Consider the following 20,463-nt stretch of genomic DNA (forward strand, 5'->3'; position numbering starts at 1 on the left):
TCTGCATCTGTGTACCCTTCTAACATAGGTTCATCATCACCAAAACATAAACACAACCTGGAAGTACCTCTTAGATATCTTAATATCCATTTCACTACTGCCCAATGTTCCTTTCCAGGATTTGAGAGAAATCGGCTAACAACTCCAACTACATGAGCTATATCTGGCCTAGTACAAACCATATCATACATCAAACTGCCTACTGCAGATGAGTAAGGCACTCTGGACATTTCTTCTTTTTCTTTCTCACTTGTAGGACATTGTTTCGAACTAAGCTTGAAATGACCTGCAAGTGGGGAACAAACTGCTTTGGCTTTACTCATGTTGAATCTTTCAAGAACCTTTTCAATGTAAGTCTCTTGAGATAGCCAAATCTTCCTTTTCTTCCTATCACGAAGAATCTTCATGCCAAGTATTTGTTTCACCGATCCCAAGTCTTTCATGGCAAAAGACTTATTTAGCTCTCTTTTAAGCTTTCCAATTTTTCCAACATCGTGGCCAACAATCAGCATATCATCAACATATAGTAGTAAAATAATAAAATCATCATCTGAAATTTTTTTCATAAACACACAATGATCAGATGTGGTTCTATCATACCCTTGGCTCATCATAAAGGAATCAAACTTCTTGTACCACTGTCTAGGTGCTTGTTTGAGTCCATATAAGCATTTCCTAAGCTTACATACCAGATTTTCTTTTCCCTTGACTTTGAAACCTTCTGGTTGCTCCATGTAAATTTCTTCTTCTAAGTCACCATGAAGAAATGCTGTTTTTACATCAAGTTGCTCAACTTCTAAATTCAAGTGGGCAGCCAAACCAAGAACAACTCGGATAGAGGACAATTTTACAACCGGAGAAAATATTTCTTCAAAGTCAATACCTTTCTTCTGACTGAATCCTTTCACAACTAGTCGTGCCTTGTATCTTTGTTGTGAGCTATTATTTTCAGTCTTCAATTTATAAACCCACTTATTCTTGAGAGCTTTCTTCTCTTTCGGCAGCTTTACCAAGTCATAGGTGTGGTTCTCAAGCAAGGATCTCATCTCTTCTTGCATGGCTTTAACCCACTCACTCTTATTCTCATGTAGAATAGCTTCTTGGTAAGTTTCTGGCTCTCCCCCGTCAGTAAGCATAACATACTCATGTGGAGGATATCTGGTAGAGGGTTGTCGCTCTCTAGTGGATCTTCTCAATGGAATCTCAACTAGTGGTGGAGGTGCCTGTTCAGTTGGTTCAGCATCATCAACTGTAGGTGTATCATCACTAGTATTCTCACCACAATCTTCTTGTTCATCTCCCCCATGATCATCATGAACTATAGGTGAAGGAACTGGACTCAAACTCCAAGGAATATAAACAGAGGTTTCTGGCTTCTCAACATTATCACCATCATCAAACAATTGGTCTTCAAGAAACACAACATCTCTGCTTCTAATAATCTTCTTGTTCACTGGATCCCATAATCTGTACCCAAACTCTTCATGAACATATCCCAAGAAGATACATGCTTTTGCCTTATTATCAAGCTTGGACCTCTCATCTTTGGGAATATGAACAAATGCTTTACACCCAAAGACTCTCAAATGATTATAAGATATATATTTTCCTCTCCATACTCTCTTTGGAACATCACCTTGCCGAGGAACTGATGGAGAAAGATTTATCAGGTCAACTGTAGTTCTCATAGCCTCCCCCCAAAATGACTTTGGTAACTTGGCGTGGGAAAGTATACACCTAATCCTTGATTCAATGGTTCTGTTAATCCTTTCTGCCACACCGTTCTGCTGAGGAGTTTTAAGAACTGTTTTCTCAAGCCTGATACCATGGAACCTGCAATAATTCTCAAAAGGACCCCTGTACTCGCCACCATTATCTGATCGAACACACTTTAGCTTTCTGTCAGTTTCTCTTTCAACATTGACATGAAACTCCTTAAAAGCATCGAGTACTTGGTCTTTAGATTTCAAAGCAAAAGCCCAAACTTTTCTAGAATGGTCATCAATAAAAGTAACAAAATAAAGAGCACCTCCAAGAGTTCTAGTTTGCATAGTACAAACATCAGTATGAACTAAATCAATAACATCAGATCTTCTAGATGATGGATATGTCTGAAATGCAACTCTATGTGTTTTTCCAGCTAAGCAATGATCACAACATTTAAGAGATGTACCTTGCAACTCTGGTAAGAACTGCTTTCTAGCAAGAGTTTGAAGTCCCTTCTCACTGATATGTCCAAGCCTCTTATGCCAAAGATCTATACTTTCACCTTTTCGAATTGCATTAATCTCTCCTTTGTGTAGCTTAGCTTCCATGACATAAAAAGAGTTAATCTTCTTTCCTTTTGCCACAATTAGAGAACCTTTAGTGAGTTTCCATTTACTTTCACCAAAATAATGTGCAAAGCCCTCATCATCAAGTCTACCTGTAGATATCAAGTTAAGACGAATATCTGGAACATGCCTTACATCTTTGAGTATTAATTTGCTCCCAATACTGGTCTCCAAGCAAATATCTCCAATACCCACAATCTTAGATGTACCGTTGTTTCCCATTCTGACATTACCAAAATCACCAGCAGTGTAAGATCTAAAGAAATCACCATGAGAAGTAACATAAAATGAAGCACCAGAGTCAATTACCCAATTATTGTCCTGAGCTACAAGGCTAACACAACCTTCATCACAGACAATAGTGATATTACCTTCAGCAACAACCGTATTGATCTCTTTCTCATTTTTCTTCGTTTCATTCTGTTCTCGCTTCCAAAACCTACACTCTTTCTTCATGTGACCTGGCTTATTGCAGTGAAAACATTTGATATCTCTTCTAGACTTAGATCTTCCTCTATAACCATATGGATTTTTGCTATGACTTCTTCCACGTCTTTCTTGTTTTTCAGTAACAAATGCACCAGAAGAAGATTCACCCTGTTCTTTCCTTCTTGCATCTTCATTTAGCAAACTGTCTTTAACCATATCTATGGTTAGAGTCCCCTCTGGCGTGGAGTTACAAATAGTCACCACATACGTTTCCCAACTTTCTGGTAAAGAGCTGAGAAGTAATAATCCCTGCATCTCATCATCTATATTCATTTTCATAGCAACCAACTTGTTTGCAAGACTCTGAAATAGGCTTATGTGCTCAACAATGTTACCACCATTTTTATACTTCAAATTTACAAGCCTTCTGAGGAGAGAAATTCTATTTCCCACTATCTTTTTCGCAAAGAGATTTTCTAACCTTTGCCAAACAACATCAGCTCTGATTTCATCTGAAATATGCTCATGCAAGTTTATATCCATCCATCTTCTAATATAGGCAATAGCTTTTCTATGTTGAACTTCTCATTCTTCATCGTCCATAATAGAAGGTTTATCTTTAACCTTGATGGGCTTATACAAATCTTTGCAATAAAGCAAATCTTCCATCATACGCCTCCAAGTTAAATAATTTGATGAGTTCAATTTAATCATACCATCAGACTCCATTTCAATCACACAAGAAAAACTAGCACCAAACAACCTGATGCTCTGATACTAGGGAAGAAACCTGTTAAAGCGGAATAATCTTTTCCCTCTTTGTGTATCAAAATGGGTTCCTCATCAAAATATCAACTTGATATCCAAATGAAAATATCAACCAACACAGCATAAACAATAGAGCAATAAATCAATCACACAGTGAGACCAAATATTTTTAACGTGGAAAACTCAATGTGGGAAAAACCACGGGACCATAGTCCACCTCAAATTTCCACTATCAATAATAATGATAACAGGTTTACAGTAGGTCTTCTCTAGAATAACTAGAGGATCAGAATAACATCAAGAACATATATCTTGGCTCAAGAATAGCATATCTTCAGCACATAGGTGGATCTCCTCCAAAGAGAATTCTATGTCTCACAAAGTGGATATCGCAGGAAAGTACCTTAGAGAGGGTAAACTACAGGTCAACACCGTTAGGATTGTAGAGTTTACTGCAAGGATTCTCCATATAAAATTTGGGTCGAAACTGATAACGTTTGGCCACCGATCGTCAAGCAGAAAAACTCAGAAACCTTACTTTCTCTCTCTATAAGCTGGAGGGGGAGAATTGTTGGGTCCAGTCCATATGTGGGCTTGGACAATTTGGATCGTAAGCCCAAATCAACTAATTGGAGATTAGAGAGAACGAAATTAGGGTGAGATTAGAGTAAGAGCGTGCGACGTGCAGCATGCAGAGAAAAGAGGAGAAAGAAATAGAGAGAGAAAGTAAGGTTTCTTAGTTTTTCTGCTTGACGATCGGTGGCCAAACGTTGTCAGTTTCGGCCCAAATTTTATGTGGAGAATCCTTGCAGCAAACTCTACAATCCTAACGGTGTTGATCTACAGTTTACCCTCTCTAAGGTACTTTCCTGTGATATCCACTTTGTGAGACCTAGAATTCTCTTTGGAGGAGATTCACCTATGTGCTGAAGATATGCTATTCTTGAGCCAAGATCTATATTATTGATGTTATTCTGATCCTCTAGTTATTCTAGAGAAGATCTACTGTAAACCTGTTATCATTATTATTGATAGTGGAAGTTTGAGGTGGACTACGGTCCCGTGATTTTTCCCACATTGGGTTTTCCACGTTAAAAAGATTTGGTCTCACTGTGATTGATTTATTGCTCTATTGTTTATGCTGTGTTGGTTGGTATTTTCATTTGGATATCAAGTTGGTATTTTGATGAAAAACCTATTTTGATACACAAAGAGGGAAAAGATTATTCCGGTTTCTTCCCAACAGTTGAACAGGTGGGAGACGCCAATAAATTTGCATACTAGACATCATAATTTTAAGTAAATGTAGATTCCAAGCATAGGCAAGAAAAAAAAAAAGATTTCATTCTAAGATACATATTTCTACACCACTGACACAAATCAAGTATGAGAAGAAAGGGCTCGTAGAGTTCCTTCTCTTGCTGACTATAATAATACTCCAGTGATCCAGCAGATAAATAAACAATGACAGGAGAAAGGTGAGTCCTATAGATTCCAGCTAACATGTTGAGGTGGCATCCCCATATGTGTCACTACTACCATGAAAGGGAATACAAAATGTAATGGAAGCTTCAAAGCGAGTCAGGAATATATGCTCAACATTGTGACTGTCAGTGTTGGCAGACAGGCACAAATCGCATTAAATTGTGTCACACTGATGAGAAATTTGCACTCCTTTTTCAATAGTTTAAGGCAATCCAATTTCACTATGAAGATGATAAATTAGTGTGCATTGATCTCTCTTGATTGGGAAGAAGAAGAAGAAGAAGAAAACTTTATGATCTTCATTTAGAGTACTTGCACTGTGCAATGCACCACAAAGCAGCGGAAGCAAAACCCAGAGGCCTAAAGAGCACTTGCTTTCTCTGGCTTCTCACACTCTCTCTCTAGCCTCTAAGACTGTGACTCACTCACACTGCTCTCACCATGACTGTGACTCTAAGCACTGTCAACTCTCTCTTTCCTCTCCCTATTCTCTTCCTCCTCCTCGCCTCCCCCACATCCTCTCAGCCCGCCTGCAAGAGCTCCTGCGGCTCCATCCCCATCCACTACCCCTTCGGCACCGGCCCCGGCTGCGGAAGCCCCGTGTTCCACCCCCACGTCGCCTGCGACGGCGATCAGCTTACCTTCACCACCCGCACCGGCTCCTACCCGATCCAGTCCGTCGACTACGCCAACCAGGTGCTCTACATCACCGACCCCTCCATGTCCACATGCTCGTCGACGTGCCGAAGCGACGGGTTCTCCCTCGACTGGAACGCGCCCTTCACCTTCGTGGACGGCGTCGTCTTCGCCCTCCTCGACTGCTCCACCTCCCCCTCTTCCTCCTCCCCTCTCTTCGCGCCGAACAGCACCGACGGCGCCACGCCGCTGTGCGACACCACGAACGCTCCCATCTGCGCCCTCCTCTACTCGTGCCCGGCGATCAGCCAGCTCAACGTGCCCATCTCCACCTGCTGCATCTACACCCCGGTCACTCTCGGCCCCACCTTCGAGATGGACCTCAAGAAGCTGCAGTGCAGCTCCTACTCGGGCATCTACAGCTTCAACGGCGACGAGACGTCCCCCGGCGGCTGGAATTTCGGGGTGGCCCTCAAGTACCGGTTCAGCGTCGACGACGGCTACCCGAGTGCATGCGCCGACTGCGAGAAGAGCAACGGAGTCTGCGGGTACACGGGGAAGTACAACTCCTTCACCTGCAACTGCGTAAATGGCATGAACTCCTCCATCAACTGCTACTTCGCGTCGGTCTCATGGAGTGGTGGCGACAAGCTCGATCCATTGTGGATGGGTAAGAAGAGACATCACGAGGTGAGATAATCTACCACTAGTGAGGATATCTTAACATGTATTTGTTTGTGCGCAGGATTTGGGTTGATCTATGCATGGTGGCTTGTTGTTTGGATCTTGCTGTAAATGACACTTCTGAGAAGATGGATGAAGGTTCAATATATCTAGTCTACTACATATAGCTAGAATTATGTGGTGTTTAGGAACTCGGTTTTGGATTGTCCAGACGTTATCCATTTTGTTGCTTGAGATTGCATATGTTTAGCAGACTTCAATATGGGAATTGCACATCAATGATACACAATAAAGAATCTCATGAGAGTTTTTTTTTTTTTGAGAATTTAAATCAATTGATCAAAACAAATTATCATGCGTTCAAAATTACTATAATATATATATATATATATAGTAAAGATATAGCTGTTTATACATGAGGAGGAATATTAAAGATATAGGTAACATATTTTGAGTGTATCACCATGATTTTAATAATTTATCTTTATAAAAAAAAACACATAAAATGAATATAAAAAAGTAAAACAATAGATCATATTCCATCTATAAACTTAAGTTTTAGATAAAAAAATGACAATGAAAAAAAAAAAAAGAAGCCAATCAAATGGTGCAATCTAAAAGGACAAAAAAAGGAGACATTGTTTTTTCTTTTAAAAGGATAAGTGATTAAGACGAGATTTAAACCTAAAATCTTATGATAAATTATCAAAATATTTACCAACTAAGTTAGCTAACAATAGTACATTACGTAAATATCGATAAAATATTGGATGAAATACAAAGAGACAAATTTTCATTCTGATACAATAATAAATATTTTTTATTAGGTTTGATTTCATATGTCAAGATTATTGGACCTTAGCACACGAAAGAGAAGATAATAAAACTTGATAGAAACTAGTCACATTCACAATATCATATACTTGAAAGAAACCCTTGTTCTGCACTATGGCAATGCTACTTTTTAGAAGGAACATATTCCAAAGTTCATATGAGATGGAAAATATTCTTATCACTTTGGGTGGACCAAGAAGAGCTGGTGTTTCTTAATCTTGAACCCCGTATTGTTTTGTGTCGACTTGAGCTTATTCTCTTGTCAACATACACTCCTTGGTGTGGATCTCAGCTTAGCTAAGGAGGCTTAATCAAATAGGATGGCAAGTTGGAAAGGCAATAGCCTAGTGATTGGTGAATGCATGTTCTCTTTAGAGCCACTTTATTAGCCTGCACCAGCGCATCAGATTCATAGCCATCCATGAATACCTTTTCATTCTCCTCAGCTGGAACTATGTGGATTTGGGATCATAATAGAGGACCGGATGAATGAGGTTGAAAGATACAGATCCTTTAATGACGAAATATTTTCACTAAAAATAATACTTCTTGCGGTGAGCAAGGAGGAGATACCCACCCCATTGGTCGATCCTTTAATCGGTCGATCCTTCGTGTTTGGATGAGCAAAGTTTTGGGTGTCATTGATTTTTTTGAAGTAATATAATTTTTTATCCTTTAGGAAAATGAATGTCCAAAACACATGTTCAGGTGGCATGCAACCAAGTTTTGTGCATGCTACTATGTATTATGCATGATTTTAATGCATGTTGTGCACCAAGCTACCTGATTTAACTTGAGATAGAAGCTAGTGTTGCATCAGGGTCTGATAAGGGTGGATTCACAGATTGTCTAACCCCTGTCACCTTTGTCATTTTGTCTATGTCCATGGATTAGTCTTTTGTTCTTTCTTTTCTTGGCAACAATGTGCAGTGTCCCTCTCCCAGTCGGCATAAGTTACAAAAAGGGTTGGATATGGCTTGCAGCTTGATGATGGATCTCTGTGTTATCGGAGAATGCCAAATTCTTCAATTAAGGTAAAAAGTGTTGCTCAAGCAAGCTTCAGTTGATAGGATCGGTGAAGTGGTTGCTTGGTTTTTGTGGTGTTGCTTGATGTGCATTGAGACCAAGTTGAGGCAAATGAAGTCCTCAATTGCTTGTGGTCAGATTCTTTTGAATGCTTCAACAGCTTACTTAATACTCTTCTAAATGCCATTTATAATGTCTGATGGTGACTAATGACTCATTTGATAAGCAACAAGAAAGGCATCATCTGGCTCTGAGTACATGAAAATGCTTCCTCTCTGCTGCTTTAAGCTCTCTCTTTCTCTTCAGCCCATTCAAAATCCTGCAAGAAAAGAAGCAACAAAGAAAGTCCAAAAGAGGAGGAGGCCATGCCATGCCATGCCTTCTTTTGCAACATGCTTTTCCTGGCTTTGGATTACACCATTGTTTGTTTCTAAGGTGATTGCCACTGGAGGACAATATTTCCCACGCATGTTTTAAGCAACTTTAAAGTGATCTTAGCTTGCTGCCAAAGTGAGTGACAGAGAGATGTCAAAGAAAAGCAAAAGTTGAGATTAAGACAAGTCTAAAGGCTCTTTAATTGTTAGGATCGCTTGGAGAGGGGCACCAAAGAACAAGAGACCACACTGTCACAAGGGATGATGTCTTTGTTGGATACATCTTTTACATGCAATGTGATTTCTGCTGATCTCTAGGAAATTTTATGATCCTTTTCCCTTCCATCACCTGTCCTTCCAAGTCATTCAACTGCAAAGCTTTCTCCATCTTTCTCAACTCACAAAGGACAGCACTTTGAGGAAAGCTTGGGAGTGATCAAAGATGGCCCGTTTGTTGTTGGATGCATCCAAGATGAGGGTCGCATCGCATCCCTCGGTCATGCTCTTCCCTGAGGTCTTCCTGACTTCCCAGCTCTCCTGTAAAGAACATGCAAGGAATGGTGGTCAGAGAGTGCAGAGATGGCAACAGTGTGGAGATATTTCTTGAACTCAGATGACCCCATCAACCACTGCCACTTTGAATCTATAATAATTGGGCGTGTGATCACCGAGCAGTACTTTCCCCTGTAGTTCATGCTGCTGCGTGATGTATGACATTTGCATGCAGGAGCTGATCACTTTCTACTTTTGTGTACACAGATGTGTGCCATGTCCCTGAATTTTCTACAATCTTCTTCTTTTTCTGTCAGAGCCATCTAACAGGAGATCACTCAGAGGTTATAGGGTTTGGTAAATGATATAGAGATCGATAGGATTGATTACACCTATAAAAACCAATTGCAAACGAATCAAACGATTGATATTACTCCGAGGAAAAAACAACTCATCTTCTTCGACTACTCTCATGACATGCCCATGACCTCGCACTCTTGAAGCCCTAAAAGAAACACAGCATGCAGGCAGATATCCTCGTGCATGTATGTCATCAATGCTGGAATTAGAAGAGCTCCTGACATTAAGTGGGAGAAGAAAGAGTTCGACCTCGACAGCCAAGTGTTTGAAGGATCTGCATGCTTCATAGCATCTGATCCTCGTAGATCTCGAAACTAGTCCTGGTATGCCATTCATGTTGCATTTATGCTATTCCTATCAGTTCCTAAAAGAAAACTATTCTCTAGATTCCTAATAATTTTGATTATTAGCATCGATCAAACTACAGGAACAAGAATCTTTGAAGTCCAAGAACCAAAACAAGTGATCTTCCTCACACATTTTGGATACCCGTTTTAAGCTTATAAAATGGAAGAAGGAGAAGAAGATGAAGCATTTACATGTGAGATCTACAAGTTTAGTACAGGTACCTGTTGTGAATGGGATCGGGACCATGAGGTACACTTCTCTTGCTGTCGCAGAAAGGATTCCAACTCATGTGAGCTATTGACGTAGCTGTTGATGAATGCACAGTTGGAGCGGCCATTGGTGGTGTAACTCTTGTTCCTCCACCATATCTGGCTAGCGATACCAGAAGACCAATGCAGAACAAGCATGCTGTGAACCTACAACACCTACACATCTTTTCCTTCTCTTCTTTCTTCTCCTTCTCTCGAGTCTTTCTCCTACTCTTTGAATGTGATGTCTGCAGTGGAGAAGAAGACTGGTTTCTGCCAAATTCCTTTTTTATGTTGCTGATTCTTTTGCCCTCCTTTTTCTTTCTGAATCCTTGCTTTTATCTTTGGAGTCTGGAAGTGATTTTGTAGTGCTTCTGTGGGACTTTGAACTTTGCACTCTCTAATCCCATGTCACCATCTCATCCTGCTTCAACACTGCAGCAAAATCCACTTTTCTTTGCCTGATTGCTTAAAAGAGATCCAAGAGCTCTTTTTTCAGGTTATCCCTGTAATGTGTGAGCAAAAAAGTCTATGGTCAAGTACAAGATCATCTGATGGCATGCATGGAGGAGAGTGCTCGCTTGATGGTCATCCAAAGTATCAGGAGAAGCATCATGACTACCTGATAAGCACCATGACTAGATTTAGATTAACTCGTTCCTTTACATCTCAAATACACAAGCCATCGACCCTCAAGATCATGTCATTTTCCATTTACCTTGCTTAGGGAGTGGCCTATATATATATATATATATATATATATATATATATATATATATATATATATATAGAGGGATATATATATAATCTACAAGTGAAAATCCAAAACCAAAAGAATATTCAAAGATCAATAAACCAGAAAGCACACTAGAAAGCCGACGTAAAGTTTAACGTGATTGGATAAATTTTACCTATGTTGATGGAGAAAAATCAAATTCTTCATCATGTTAGATTAATTATAATACCTTGATTTATCCCAATTCAAGCATGATTTCATTATGGATTCTCTTACATAATTTTCAAAGAATATATATCTTTTTTCTCACCATCTCTAAAAATTCTAGAGAGTACTCTACCTAAACACTATAAGTATTCCATTCCTCACATCTTGTTTTTCTCTCACCAAAACCTCAAAAAATGAGATACTTATAGAAGAATCAAACCATAATTATCATAGTTTTGCTTCTTTTATGAGAACTTCTTGTATTATGATTCCTTATCCCACTTAGACATTGGCTCCAAGAATCCCAGAATATTTACCAATCACAGTAATATCTTTCTTAATGAATATTCTATCTACTTTTCTATCTTTTGAAAAGAAAAATACTTTTATTTTATGCTCTTTCCAATCGTTGTCACTCATATTTGGTGATTTTCATTAAGAAAGATTTTCATCTTTGTTGATTTTCATACCAATGAACTTGTTGGAGAGAGATTGTTGGGATTTACAAATATTTAAAAATTCTTACAGTAAATGGATATATATATATATATATATATATATATATATATATATATATATATATATATATATATATATATATATATATAATGTTGGATCTTTAATGTATCAAATATGGATCAAACAAATGTTTTATAGAATTAAAACTGACTTTTAGTTCAAACATGCTTTATAGATCCAAAATAAGATTTTAGAATGTTTCCATAAAACTTATTAAATCCATAATAATATGCATGAAATTCTACAACAATTAAGAAATATATTAACATGGAAGCGTACTTGATGAATCTATTAGAGTATTTTCTGAATTAATCAGTGATTTGGCCTTCCAATTATAGAGCATCCTTAAGAACTTTAGATTTCTCTTTGATGGGCGAATAGAAACTTTATTCAATTATGTAATCAGGGATCATAACCCTATTTATATTCATAACTGATGAATCTACAATTATGAATATATTCATAATTGATGAATCTACAATTATGCCTCAAGAGTTTCATATTCTCAACTTATCTCGTTATTAAGTTAAAAATATGACTAATGGTATCCATACAATTAATTTTCATAATAATTATGTCCCTTAGCCAAATAACTTTACTTTAATTAGATAATTTTAATTTTGGATAATCAAAATAATGACTTAACATATTTCATTATACATGTGTGACCCTTAAAATTCTAACAATCTCCCACTAGGTCACATATGTATCCTTATAAATATGTTATGCTTGATGATCTCAAAATTATTGTCATTATTAAACAGGACATATAAAACAATCTCGTTCATTAGTCATATTAGTATATGACCAAAGCAATCTTCACTATATCAATCATAGCTAAACCTATCAAATGATCATTAATATTAACATAACCAAATGACATAGATCGATTATGAAATGTATAGCATGAAAATTACATAAATGTGATCTGTATATGTTAATTTTCAATTGGTCCAACTTTATCTTTATAAGATCATTAATAATTTTAATAGCCATAATGTACAAAGTATAATAAACTGAAGCTTTATTTTTTATCAGAAAATATCTATATAAATATAAAATCTCGCATAGAATATATAACAAATATATAACAAGCTCCCACTAAACTGAAATTTTCTCAAATTCTAATATACCCATATGAGCAGTATGCTCATAAAAAACCTTGGGTGGTACACCTTTTATGAGAGGATCTACCAACATAAAGTTTGTTCTTAAGTGTTCTATGGAAATTTGTCTACTTTGTACCCTTTCTTTCACAACTAGGAACTTGATATCAATGTACTTTGCTTTAGTCGAGCTCCTATTATTATTGGAGTATAAAACAACTTATTTCTTATCATAATATATCTTTAGTGGTATTTCAATCCTTTGTACTATTTGTAGCCCTGTGACAAAATTCCTCAGCCAAATTCTATGATTGGGCACCTCAAAACATGTTATAAATTCCACTGCCATTATGGAAGAAGTAATAAGAGATTGCTTAGCACTACACTAAGAAATCGCCCCACCACCCAACATATAAATATAGTCCGAAGTGGATTTCCTACTGTTTTGGTATCCAACAAAATCGAAGTCAGAATACCCAATGATCTCTAAATGGTCTGATCTCCTATATGTGAGTTTATTATCTTTTATCCTCTTTAAATATCTCATAACTCTTTTAGCTGCCTTCCAATGATCCATTCTAGGATTGCTTAAGTATATGCCTAACACTCTAACAATGTATGCTATATCCGAACGCGTACAAACTTGTGCATACATTAGACTCCCTACAACTGATGCATGGGGAATCTTCTACAATTCTTAAGTTTTCATATTTTCTTTAGAGCATTGATTGAGACTGAACTTGTCTCCCTTTGCGACAGGGGTGTCTCCTGATTTGTAATCCTACATGCTAAACCTTTTGAGTACAATCCTAAAATACCCTAAGATCTATCTCGGTATATCTGGATTCCTAATACAAAAGAGGCATCACCAAGATTTTTATCTAAAAATTTCTAGATAGAAATCTTTTAGCTTCGTGCAATAATTTATGATATACGCAATCATCAACAATGTTCACTTCATAACCTAATGAGATAATTACTTGATGAAATTTGTGATACCACTTACGGGATGCCTATTTCAGCCCATAGATGGATTTTATCGATTTACAAACCTTTTTTTTTTGTCTCCTAATACAAAGTATTCTGGTTGTATTATATAAATTATTTCATTAATGTTTCCATTAAGAAATATTGTTTTAACATCCATCTGATAAAGCTCCAAATTAAAATTTGTGGCTAGAGCCATAATTGTCCTAAAAGAGTCTTTCATTGAAACTAGAGAGAATGTCTCTTTAAAGTCAATCCATTCCTTTTGAGTGTAGCCCTTTGCCACAAGATGTCTTATACCTCTCCACATTACCATTAGAATCTCTTTTGGTTTTAAAAATTCATTTACAACCAATGAGTTTCACACCTTCTAGTAATAAGACAAGTTTCCAAACTTTACTGTCTTGCATGGACTTATACTCTTGATTCATTGCTTTAATCCACTTATCCGAATTGGAATCCTCCATGGCTTCATGAAAGTTGATTGGATCATCTTCCATTATACCACTACTTGCTTCATGTTCCTGGAGAAATATCATATAATCATCCAAAATGGCACTTCTCCTTTCCCTAGTGGATCATCACAAAGATGCTGGCTCTTGTAGCACAGATTCTTAAGGATGTTGAGTTTATTCCTCATGAATAATTTCCACGTACTGTATGGGAGTTGAAATGACTATATCCTTTTGAGATACTGAATTTATCACATTAGTGGCAACTATATGAATTGGACTGAACCAATTCTTCCTCAAAGGACCCGAATTTATCAGACTGAACCAATTCTTCCTCAAAGGTAAAGTCTTTTATCTTATTTCTCCTCCCAAACTCAATATCCTCAAAGAATATAGCAATACCCATCTCAAAAATATTTCTTGATTTGGGATTATAAAATTTGTACCCTTTAGATCACTCAAAATAACCAATAAAGTAACTACTCATTGTTCGAGATCCCAATTTCTTTTCATTAGGCCTGTAAGGTCTTACTTCAGTTGGGCAACCCCGAACACGAAAGTATCTTAGACTAGGCTTTCTTCTAATCTAAAGCTCATAAGATGTTTTTGTAGTTACTTTAGTTAGTACTCTATTAAGAATGTAAGCTATAGTTTTTATTGCGTCTCCCCAGAGTAACTTTAGTAAAGTAGATTGAGAAATCATACTTCTTACCATGTCTTTTTAAGTGTGTGATTTCATCTTTCAGCTACACCATTCATGCTAGGTGACCCTAACATTGTATACTGAGGGACAATTCCATACTCCTCTAGGTATAAAGCAAATGGTCCTAGATATTGTTCACCTGAGCCGTCATTTCTGTCATAATATTCCCGTCCACGGTCATATATGATGCTTTTTATCCTTTTGCCGAGTTGATTTTCAACTTCAGCTTTAAATGTTTTAAACACATCCAAAGACTGAGATTTTTCATGTATTAGATATAAGTATCAATATATAGAGTAATTGTCTATAAATGATATAAAGTATTGTTGACCATTCCATGAAGGTGTAGGAAATGACCTACAAATATCTATATATATCAATTCTAAGACGTCCGTAGTTCTATATGCACATGATCTCTTAGGTTTGGTTTTTAACTTTTAATTCATTCAACATAAACATCTAAACTTGATAAGTCAATGGGATCAAGAATCCCTTCTAACATAAGCCTTTCAACTCTATTTCTAGATATGTGACCCAAACGTTTATGTCATAATACACTTGAATTTTTAATTTTACATTTAGTACCTCGCAATTTCGTATTTAGGGATTCATAATAGGATACTATAATATCAAGTAAATATAGATTATCATAAGACATAAGTGAACTAGTTCCAATTACATTTGAATTTAAAGACAAAGTAAATTGATTATTTCCAAATGAACAAGAATAACTAGATTTGTCCAAATAAGAAACAAAAAATAAGTTCCATCTAAATATCGGTACAACAAAAGTGTCTTTCAAATCGAAATAATATCCAATTTACAATAATAATCTAAATATGCCCATGGCTTGAATCTATCGATTTTTCGTCCCCCACATAAATACATCTCTTAGCATTATTGAGCCTTCAATAGCTCAAGTAACCCTGAAACACTAATGTTAGTAGTTGCTCAGGAGTCTAACCACCAAGTGTTTCTATGTACTGAAGTTAAATTGACTTCAAAACAAACCAAAGTAAGGAACGTACCTTTTTTAGCATGCCAAGCATGATATTTGACACAGTCCTTCTTCAAATGCCCAGATATCTTGCAGAAGAAATAAGTACCATCCTTATTTTGTTTGACCCTTATCAACCATATTCTTTCCAAATTTGTATTTTCTTTTCTTGCCCTTGTCCTTAGCGGTGTTGGCCAAGTTGGCACTTTTAGTCTTTTCTTACTTCAACCTTTCTTCTTCTTGCACACAATATGAAATGAGCTCATTAAGAGACTATTTGTCATTTTGGCAGTTATAACTGACCTTAAATTGATTGAATTATGCAGGAAAAGATATCAGAACCAAATGGACAAATCCTTTAATAGGCTAAGCTTTAATGTTTTAAGCTTTAAAGTAAGATTAGATATTTCCATGATATATTTCCTTATGTTTCCTTTGTCGTTGTATCTCATGGAAAACAAGCTTTGAAGTAGAGTGCTTATTTCCACCTTATCGTTTTTAAGAAAATACTTTTTTATTTCGGTAAGAGAATCTTTGACCTTGGTAATCCCTTCCCACCCCTAAAGGTTTCTAGAATATCGTGCTTAATGATCATAAGACTCATGCGATTAGACCTGTCCCACTTCTCATATCTCCTCTCATCATGAGTACTATTTTTCGTAAGAGAAGCGGGTTGGTCTTCTCTTAGTGTAAGGTCTAGATCCATGCAGCCCAAAACGATCAGAATGTTTTCCTTTTAATCCTTAAAGTTGGTTCCGTTTAGAATCGGTAGAGAATTGAAATTAGCATATATTGTTGCAAGAAAACCTAAACAAGAAAACAATAGACAACCAGAAATTATGCGTGTATATATTACCATAAACTTAAGTAAATTCAAATATTGATATAACTCATCTCAAGATACCAAGTGCAACATTAATATCTTATCTTTGAACTTTAATATTAATTGCTAATAGTAGTCTTGTTGTAATGATCAAACACTGACAATAAGGCATGTCAAATGATAAATCTATCTTTAGATTGATTTATTATTCGCATGTATAACTTTATAATTGTCACATGTTTATCATTACATATATGTATAAAATTTTGCCAGTCATTAACCTTCCTTTGGGTCGAGTAGTTATCGCATGGATGTAAATACACACTACATTTAATATTTTCATGAGAAATATTATATATGAGAGGTTATTTTGACGACTTCATGCATTAAATTACTCGATCTAATATTAAAAAATCACTAATTAAATTTGAATCATATTAGTCAAATTGGCTTGACCTTAATTTATTGACTAAATATTTAATATATGTAAACCATTCAATTTATGTCAACAAATAATTTTATAGAACCAATATTATGTTTAAACCAACATAATATTACAATAATATTATTATTAATTAAATTTACATATTGCAACAATATAATTAAACCAACATAATATTGTAACAATATTATTATTAATTAAATTTATATGAATTTAATTAATTAGATAAAATTCAAAGGGAATTTGGGAAATTTATGCCTTGTAATTTAAAAATAAATTTGTACACTATAAAAAGGAAAAGATACGAAGAGGAAAAGATATCTCAAAATTAAAGAGATATAATATCATAAAAAGGCACTGAACTGAATGTGAAACATGCTATAGCATGATTATATAAAACCATCATCTTTCTCGATGATGATAGAACCAAATCATTCCAAAATATTGATGAAAACATCATTAAAATACATGAAAAACAACCCTAGATGTTCAGCCATCATTATAGGATGGTTCTGATACTATTTGTTAGATCTTTAACATGTTAAATATGGATCAAACAAATGTTTTATAGAATCAAAACTGAATTTTAGTTCAAACATGCTTTATAGATCCAAAACAAGATTTTAGAATGTTTCTATAAAACTTATTAAATCTATAATAATATGCATGAAATCCTACAATAATTAAAAAACATATTAATACAAAAGCATACCCGATGAATCTATTCGAGTATTTTTTGAATTAATCGATGATTTGACCTTCCAATTATAGAGTATCCTTAAGAACTTTAGATTTTTCTTTGACGGGTGAAGAGAAATTTTATTCAATTCTACAATCGATGACCATAACCCTATTTATATTCATAACTGATGAATCTACAATTATGATTATATTCATAATTGATGAATCTATAATTATGCCTCAAGAATTTCATATTCCTAACTTATCTCATCATTAAGTTAGAAATATGACTGATGGTATCTACATAATTAATTTTCATAATAATTATGTCCCTTAGTCAAATAAATTTATTTTAATTAGATCATTTTAATTTTGGCTAATCAAAATAATGACTTATCATATTTAATTATACATATATGACCCTTAAAATTTTAACATATAGCATGTAAAATAGTAAGCATCGAAACGTGATATAGTAACTTTGATAAATTGATTTGGAGCTAAATATACAAATATATGCTACATTTAAATGACTTATTTTGATTAGAATAGCTAAATATATGAATTTTTGTTTTTAGATACTTTAATCATCACAGATCATGACTACATAAATTAACCTCTTTCACACAACAAATTTTTTAAGTTCCAAGATAAGGAACTAAAATATCTTGCATAAGATTCACTCAAGATGAAAGAAAATTGATTTATTAATTTTATTATCATAAGGCCCAGTATATCTTAGAATCGGTTCATACACCATCTTAATCATCTTAATTTAAGGGCTTAAGGTCCTTAGACTTATTATAATATAGAATTAAGCCAAGCCCTAGTATAGTGTATCTCCCCGACAACAATCAGTACGAGACATAATCCAATCTATAAGTATCTTTTTCCTAGTCGAATATCTTATTATATCTTAATACTAAATTTACTATGATATTAATTATTATAATATGTTTTGATAGGATAATTGACTCATTGATTGTGTTGAACCTGAATCATTGATTTAAAATTTTTATTTTTAATTTAATAATAATACACTAATTAGACCCTCATATAAGTCAATGTAAAACTTTCAAGAGTAAAGTGGAGTGCTACAAATCTAGTCAATATAAATTTTTATACTTTCTTATATAAAAGTGAAGTATTACAAATATAGTGCAACTTGTAACATTTATGCACTTGCCTTTTTTTGTTTATTCTTGTAGTTTATTAGTCATTGTTATTAGAACAACTTGTATCATCATCACATTATTCTAACAAGTGTGTTATTTTCATATTATTTTAATTTTATATGCCAGAATATGATTTTATCTAAATGTATAAAAAATAGATTTGAGAGATAAACATTAAATTGAATCACGTTGGATTAGATTGCAAAATTGGATATTCTTTTACCTTAAATCTTCTGTATATTCTTTTTATTAGTTTCTTCCAATAAAAAAAAGGCTTCAATCCGAAACCGCAGCAAATTCCTGCAACTTAGTTTCCCAAGTCTTCCTCACGGAAAAGGATACACTGTCGAGGTAATTAGAGAAGCCAAAAGCTTCAAACACAGTTGAGTGGCATTCAACATCGTTGCAGCTTTACATGCATTAATGCTGCTACCTCTGCACCTCCTCATATCTTATCCTTCGCTTACTCTTTTTGTTTTTTTGGTTTTTCTCTCCTTTCTCCTCTAAAGCGTCATAAGTTTTGCTGTGTTGGGCACAGTATCCAATATATATATATATATATATATATATATATATATATATATATATATATATATATATATATATATATATATATATATATATATATATATATATATATATATATATATATAGTTAGTGTCTCTTTATGTCGTGGTTAGGGAGTCAGCACGACTAGATTCGATTCTAGATATGCAAAATCACCCCGTTTTGTCACGGTCTTAGCTGAAATTGCCTAAGACGTGAGGCACCCTTGTGGCAAAGATGTGAACTTAGCTTGTGTTACCTAAGTCGCACTTCACCCTTGCGATTTGCATCCGCAAATATCAACCCACTTGCAACCTCTCGCAGGTCCCGAAGGACCTGTAAAAAGAGAAAGTTGATTAGTTTGAAATACGAGCGATGGACAAGTTCCGACGTCTCACGAAAAGGGGAAGCTTTACAAGTAATTCAGCGAGCACCTTGCGTGTATAAAAGAAAAGAGAGAGAGAGGGGGAAAATAAGGACTTTAGAAGATTGAACGAACAACTGCAAGTCCACAAATAGCTGCTCACCGTGTGCCGGGCATGACAACAAGTTCCCGTCAAGGTAACGTGTGAACTTGTGAAAGAGTGTTAACACCCGACACTATACCGAAGCCCCATCCAGCCCGGTGCCACCTGGATGGTTCCAGGGTGCTGAGATGGCTGACGTTTCGTGTGCAGTAGTGGGCTACAGAAATCATCCCGTGGCACGTAAAAACGGAGTTGTTTTGCTCAGTTAAGTGAGCGATCGCACTTAGCACTACAACTTGTTCAAACTTACATTTTTATAAGCAAAAGGACTTAAAACCAAGCAGTTGTACATGTAGATGAGAGTGACGAACGGTTCATTGAACGAAGTTGTTGCAGGTGCGCGATGATCGTTTGTGACATTCTCCCCCACTCAAACTGTCGACACCCTCGTCGACGTTGTTAGGATCAAGAGCGCACTAAGAGGGGGGGGGGGGTGAATTAGTGCAGCAGAAAACTTTCGCTATTTCAAAAATCTTGTTTCGATTAAAATCGATTCAACGAGAATGATTTCAACTCAATTCGTTTCGGATGGAATTTGAGCTTGA

The 20,463-nt window shown here is 35.6% G+C and overlaps 1 protein-coding gene across 1 annotated transcript; it reads left to right on the forward strand.

The window, feature by feature from the left end:
• Window positions 1-5,234: 5,234 nt before the first annotated feature.
• On the forward strand, window positions 5,235-6,652 carry LOC103981905 (LEAF RUST 10 DISEASE-RESISTANCE LOCUS RECEPTOR-LIKE PROTEIN KINASE-like 2.7). Its single transcript, XM_009398662.3, has 2 exons — window positions 5,235-6,321; window positions 6,397-6,652. The coding sequence occupies exons 1-2, from the start codon at window positions 5,457-5,459 to the stop codon at window positions 6,444-6,446; spliced, it is 915 nt and encodes a 304-aa protein (XP_009396937.2). The 5' UTR covers window positions 5,235-5,456; the 3' UTR covers window positions 6,447-6,652.
• The last annotated feature ends 13,811 nt before the right edge of the window (window positions 6,653-20,463 follow it).

Source organism: Musa acuminata, chromosome BXJ3-4 (assembly GCF_036884655.1).
Source record: "Musa acuminata AAA Group cultivar baxijiao chromosome BXJ3-4, Cavendish_Baxijiao_AAA, whole genome shotgun sequence".
In the NCBI taxonomy this organism is placed as follows: Eukaryota; Viridiplantae; Streptophyta; class Magnoliopsida; order Zingiberales; family Musaceae; genus Musa; species Musa acuminata.

Coding starts and splice junctions, on each gene's coding strand:
- LOC103981905 (XM_009398662.3), top strand. CDS start 5,457: ATGACTGTGACTCTAAGCACTGTCAACTCTCTCTTTCCTCTCCCTATT. Junction 6,322..6,396: donor GCTCGATCCATTGTGGATGG/GTAAGAAGAGAC, acceptor GTTTGTGCGCAG/GATTTGGGTTGATCTATGCA.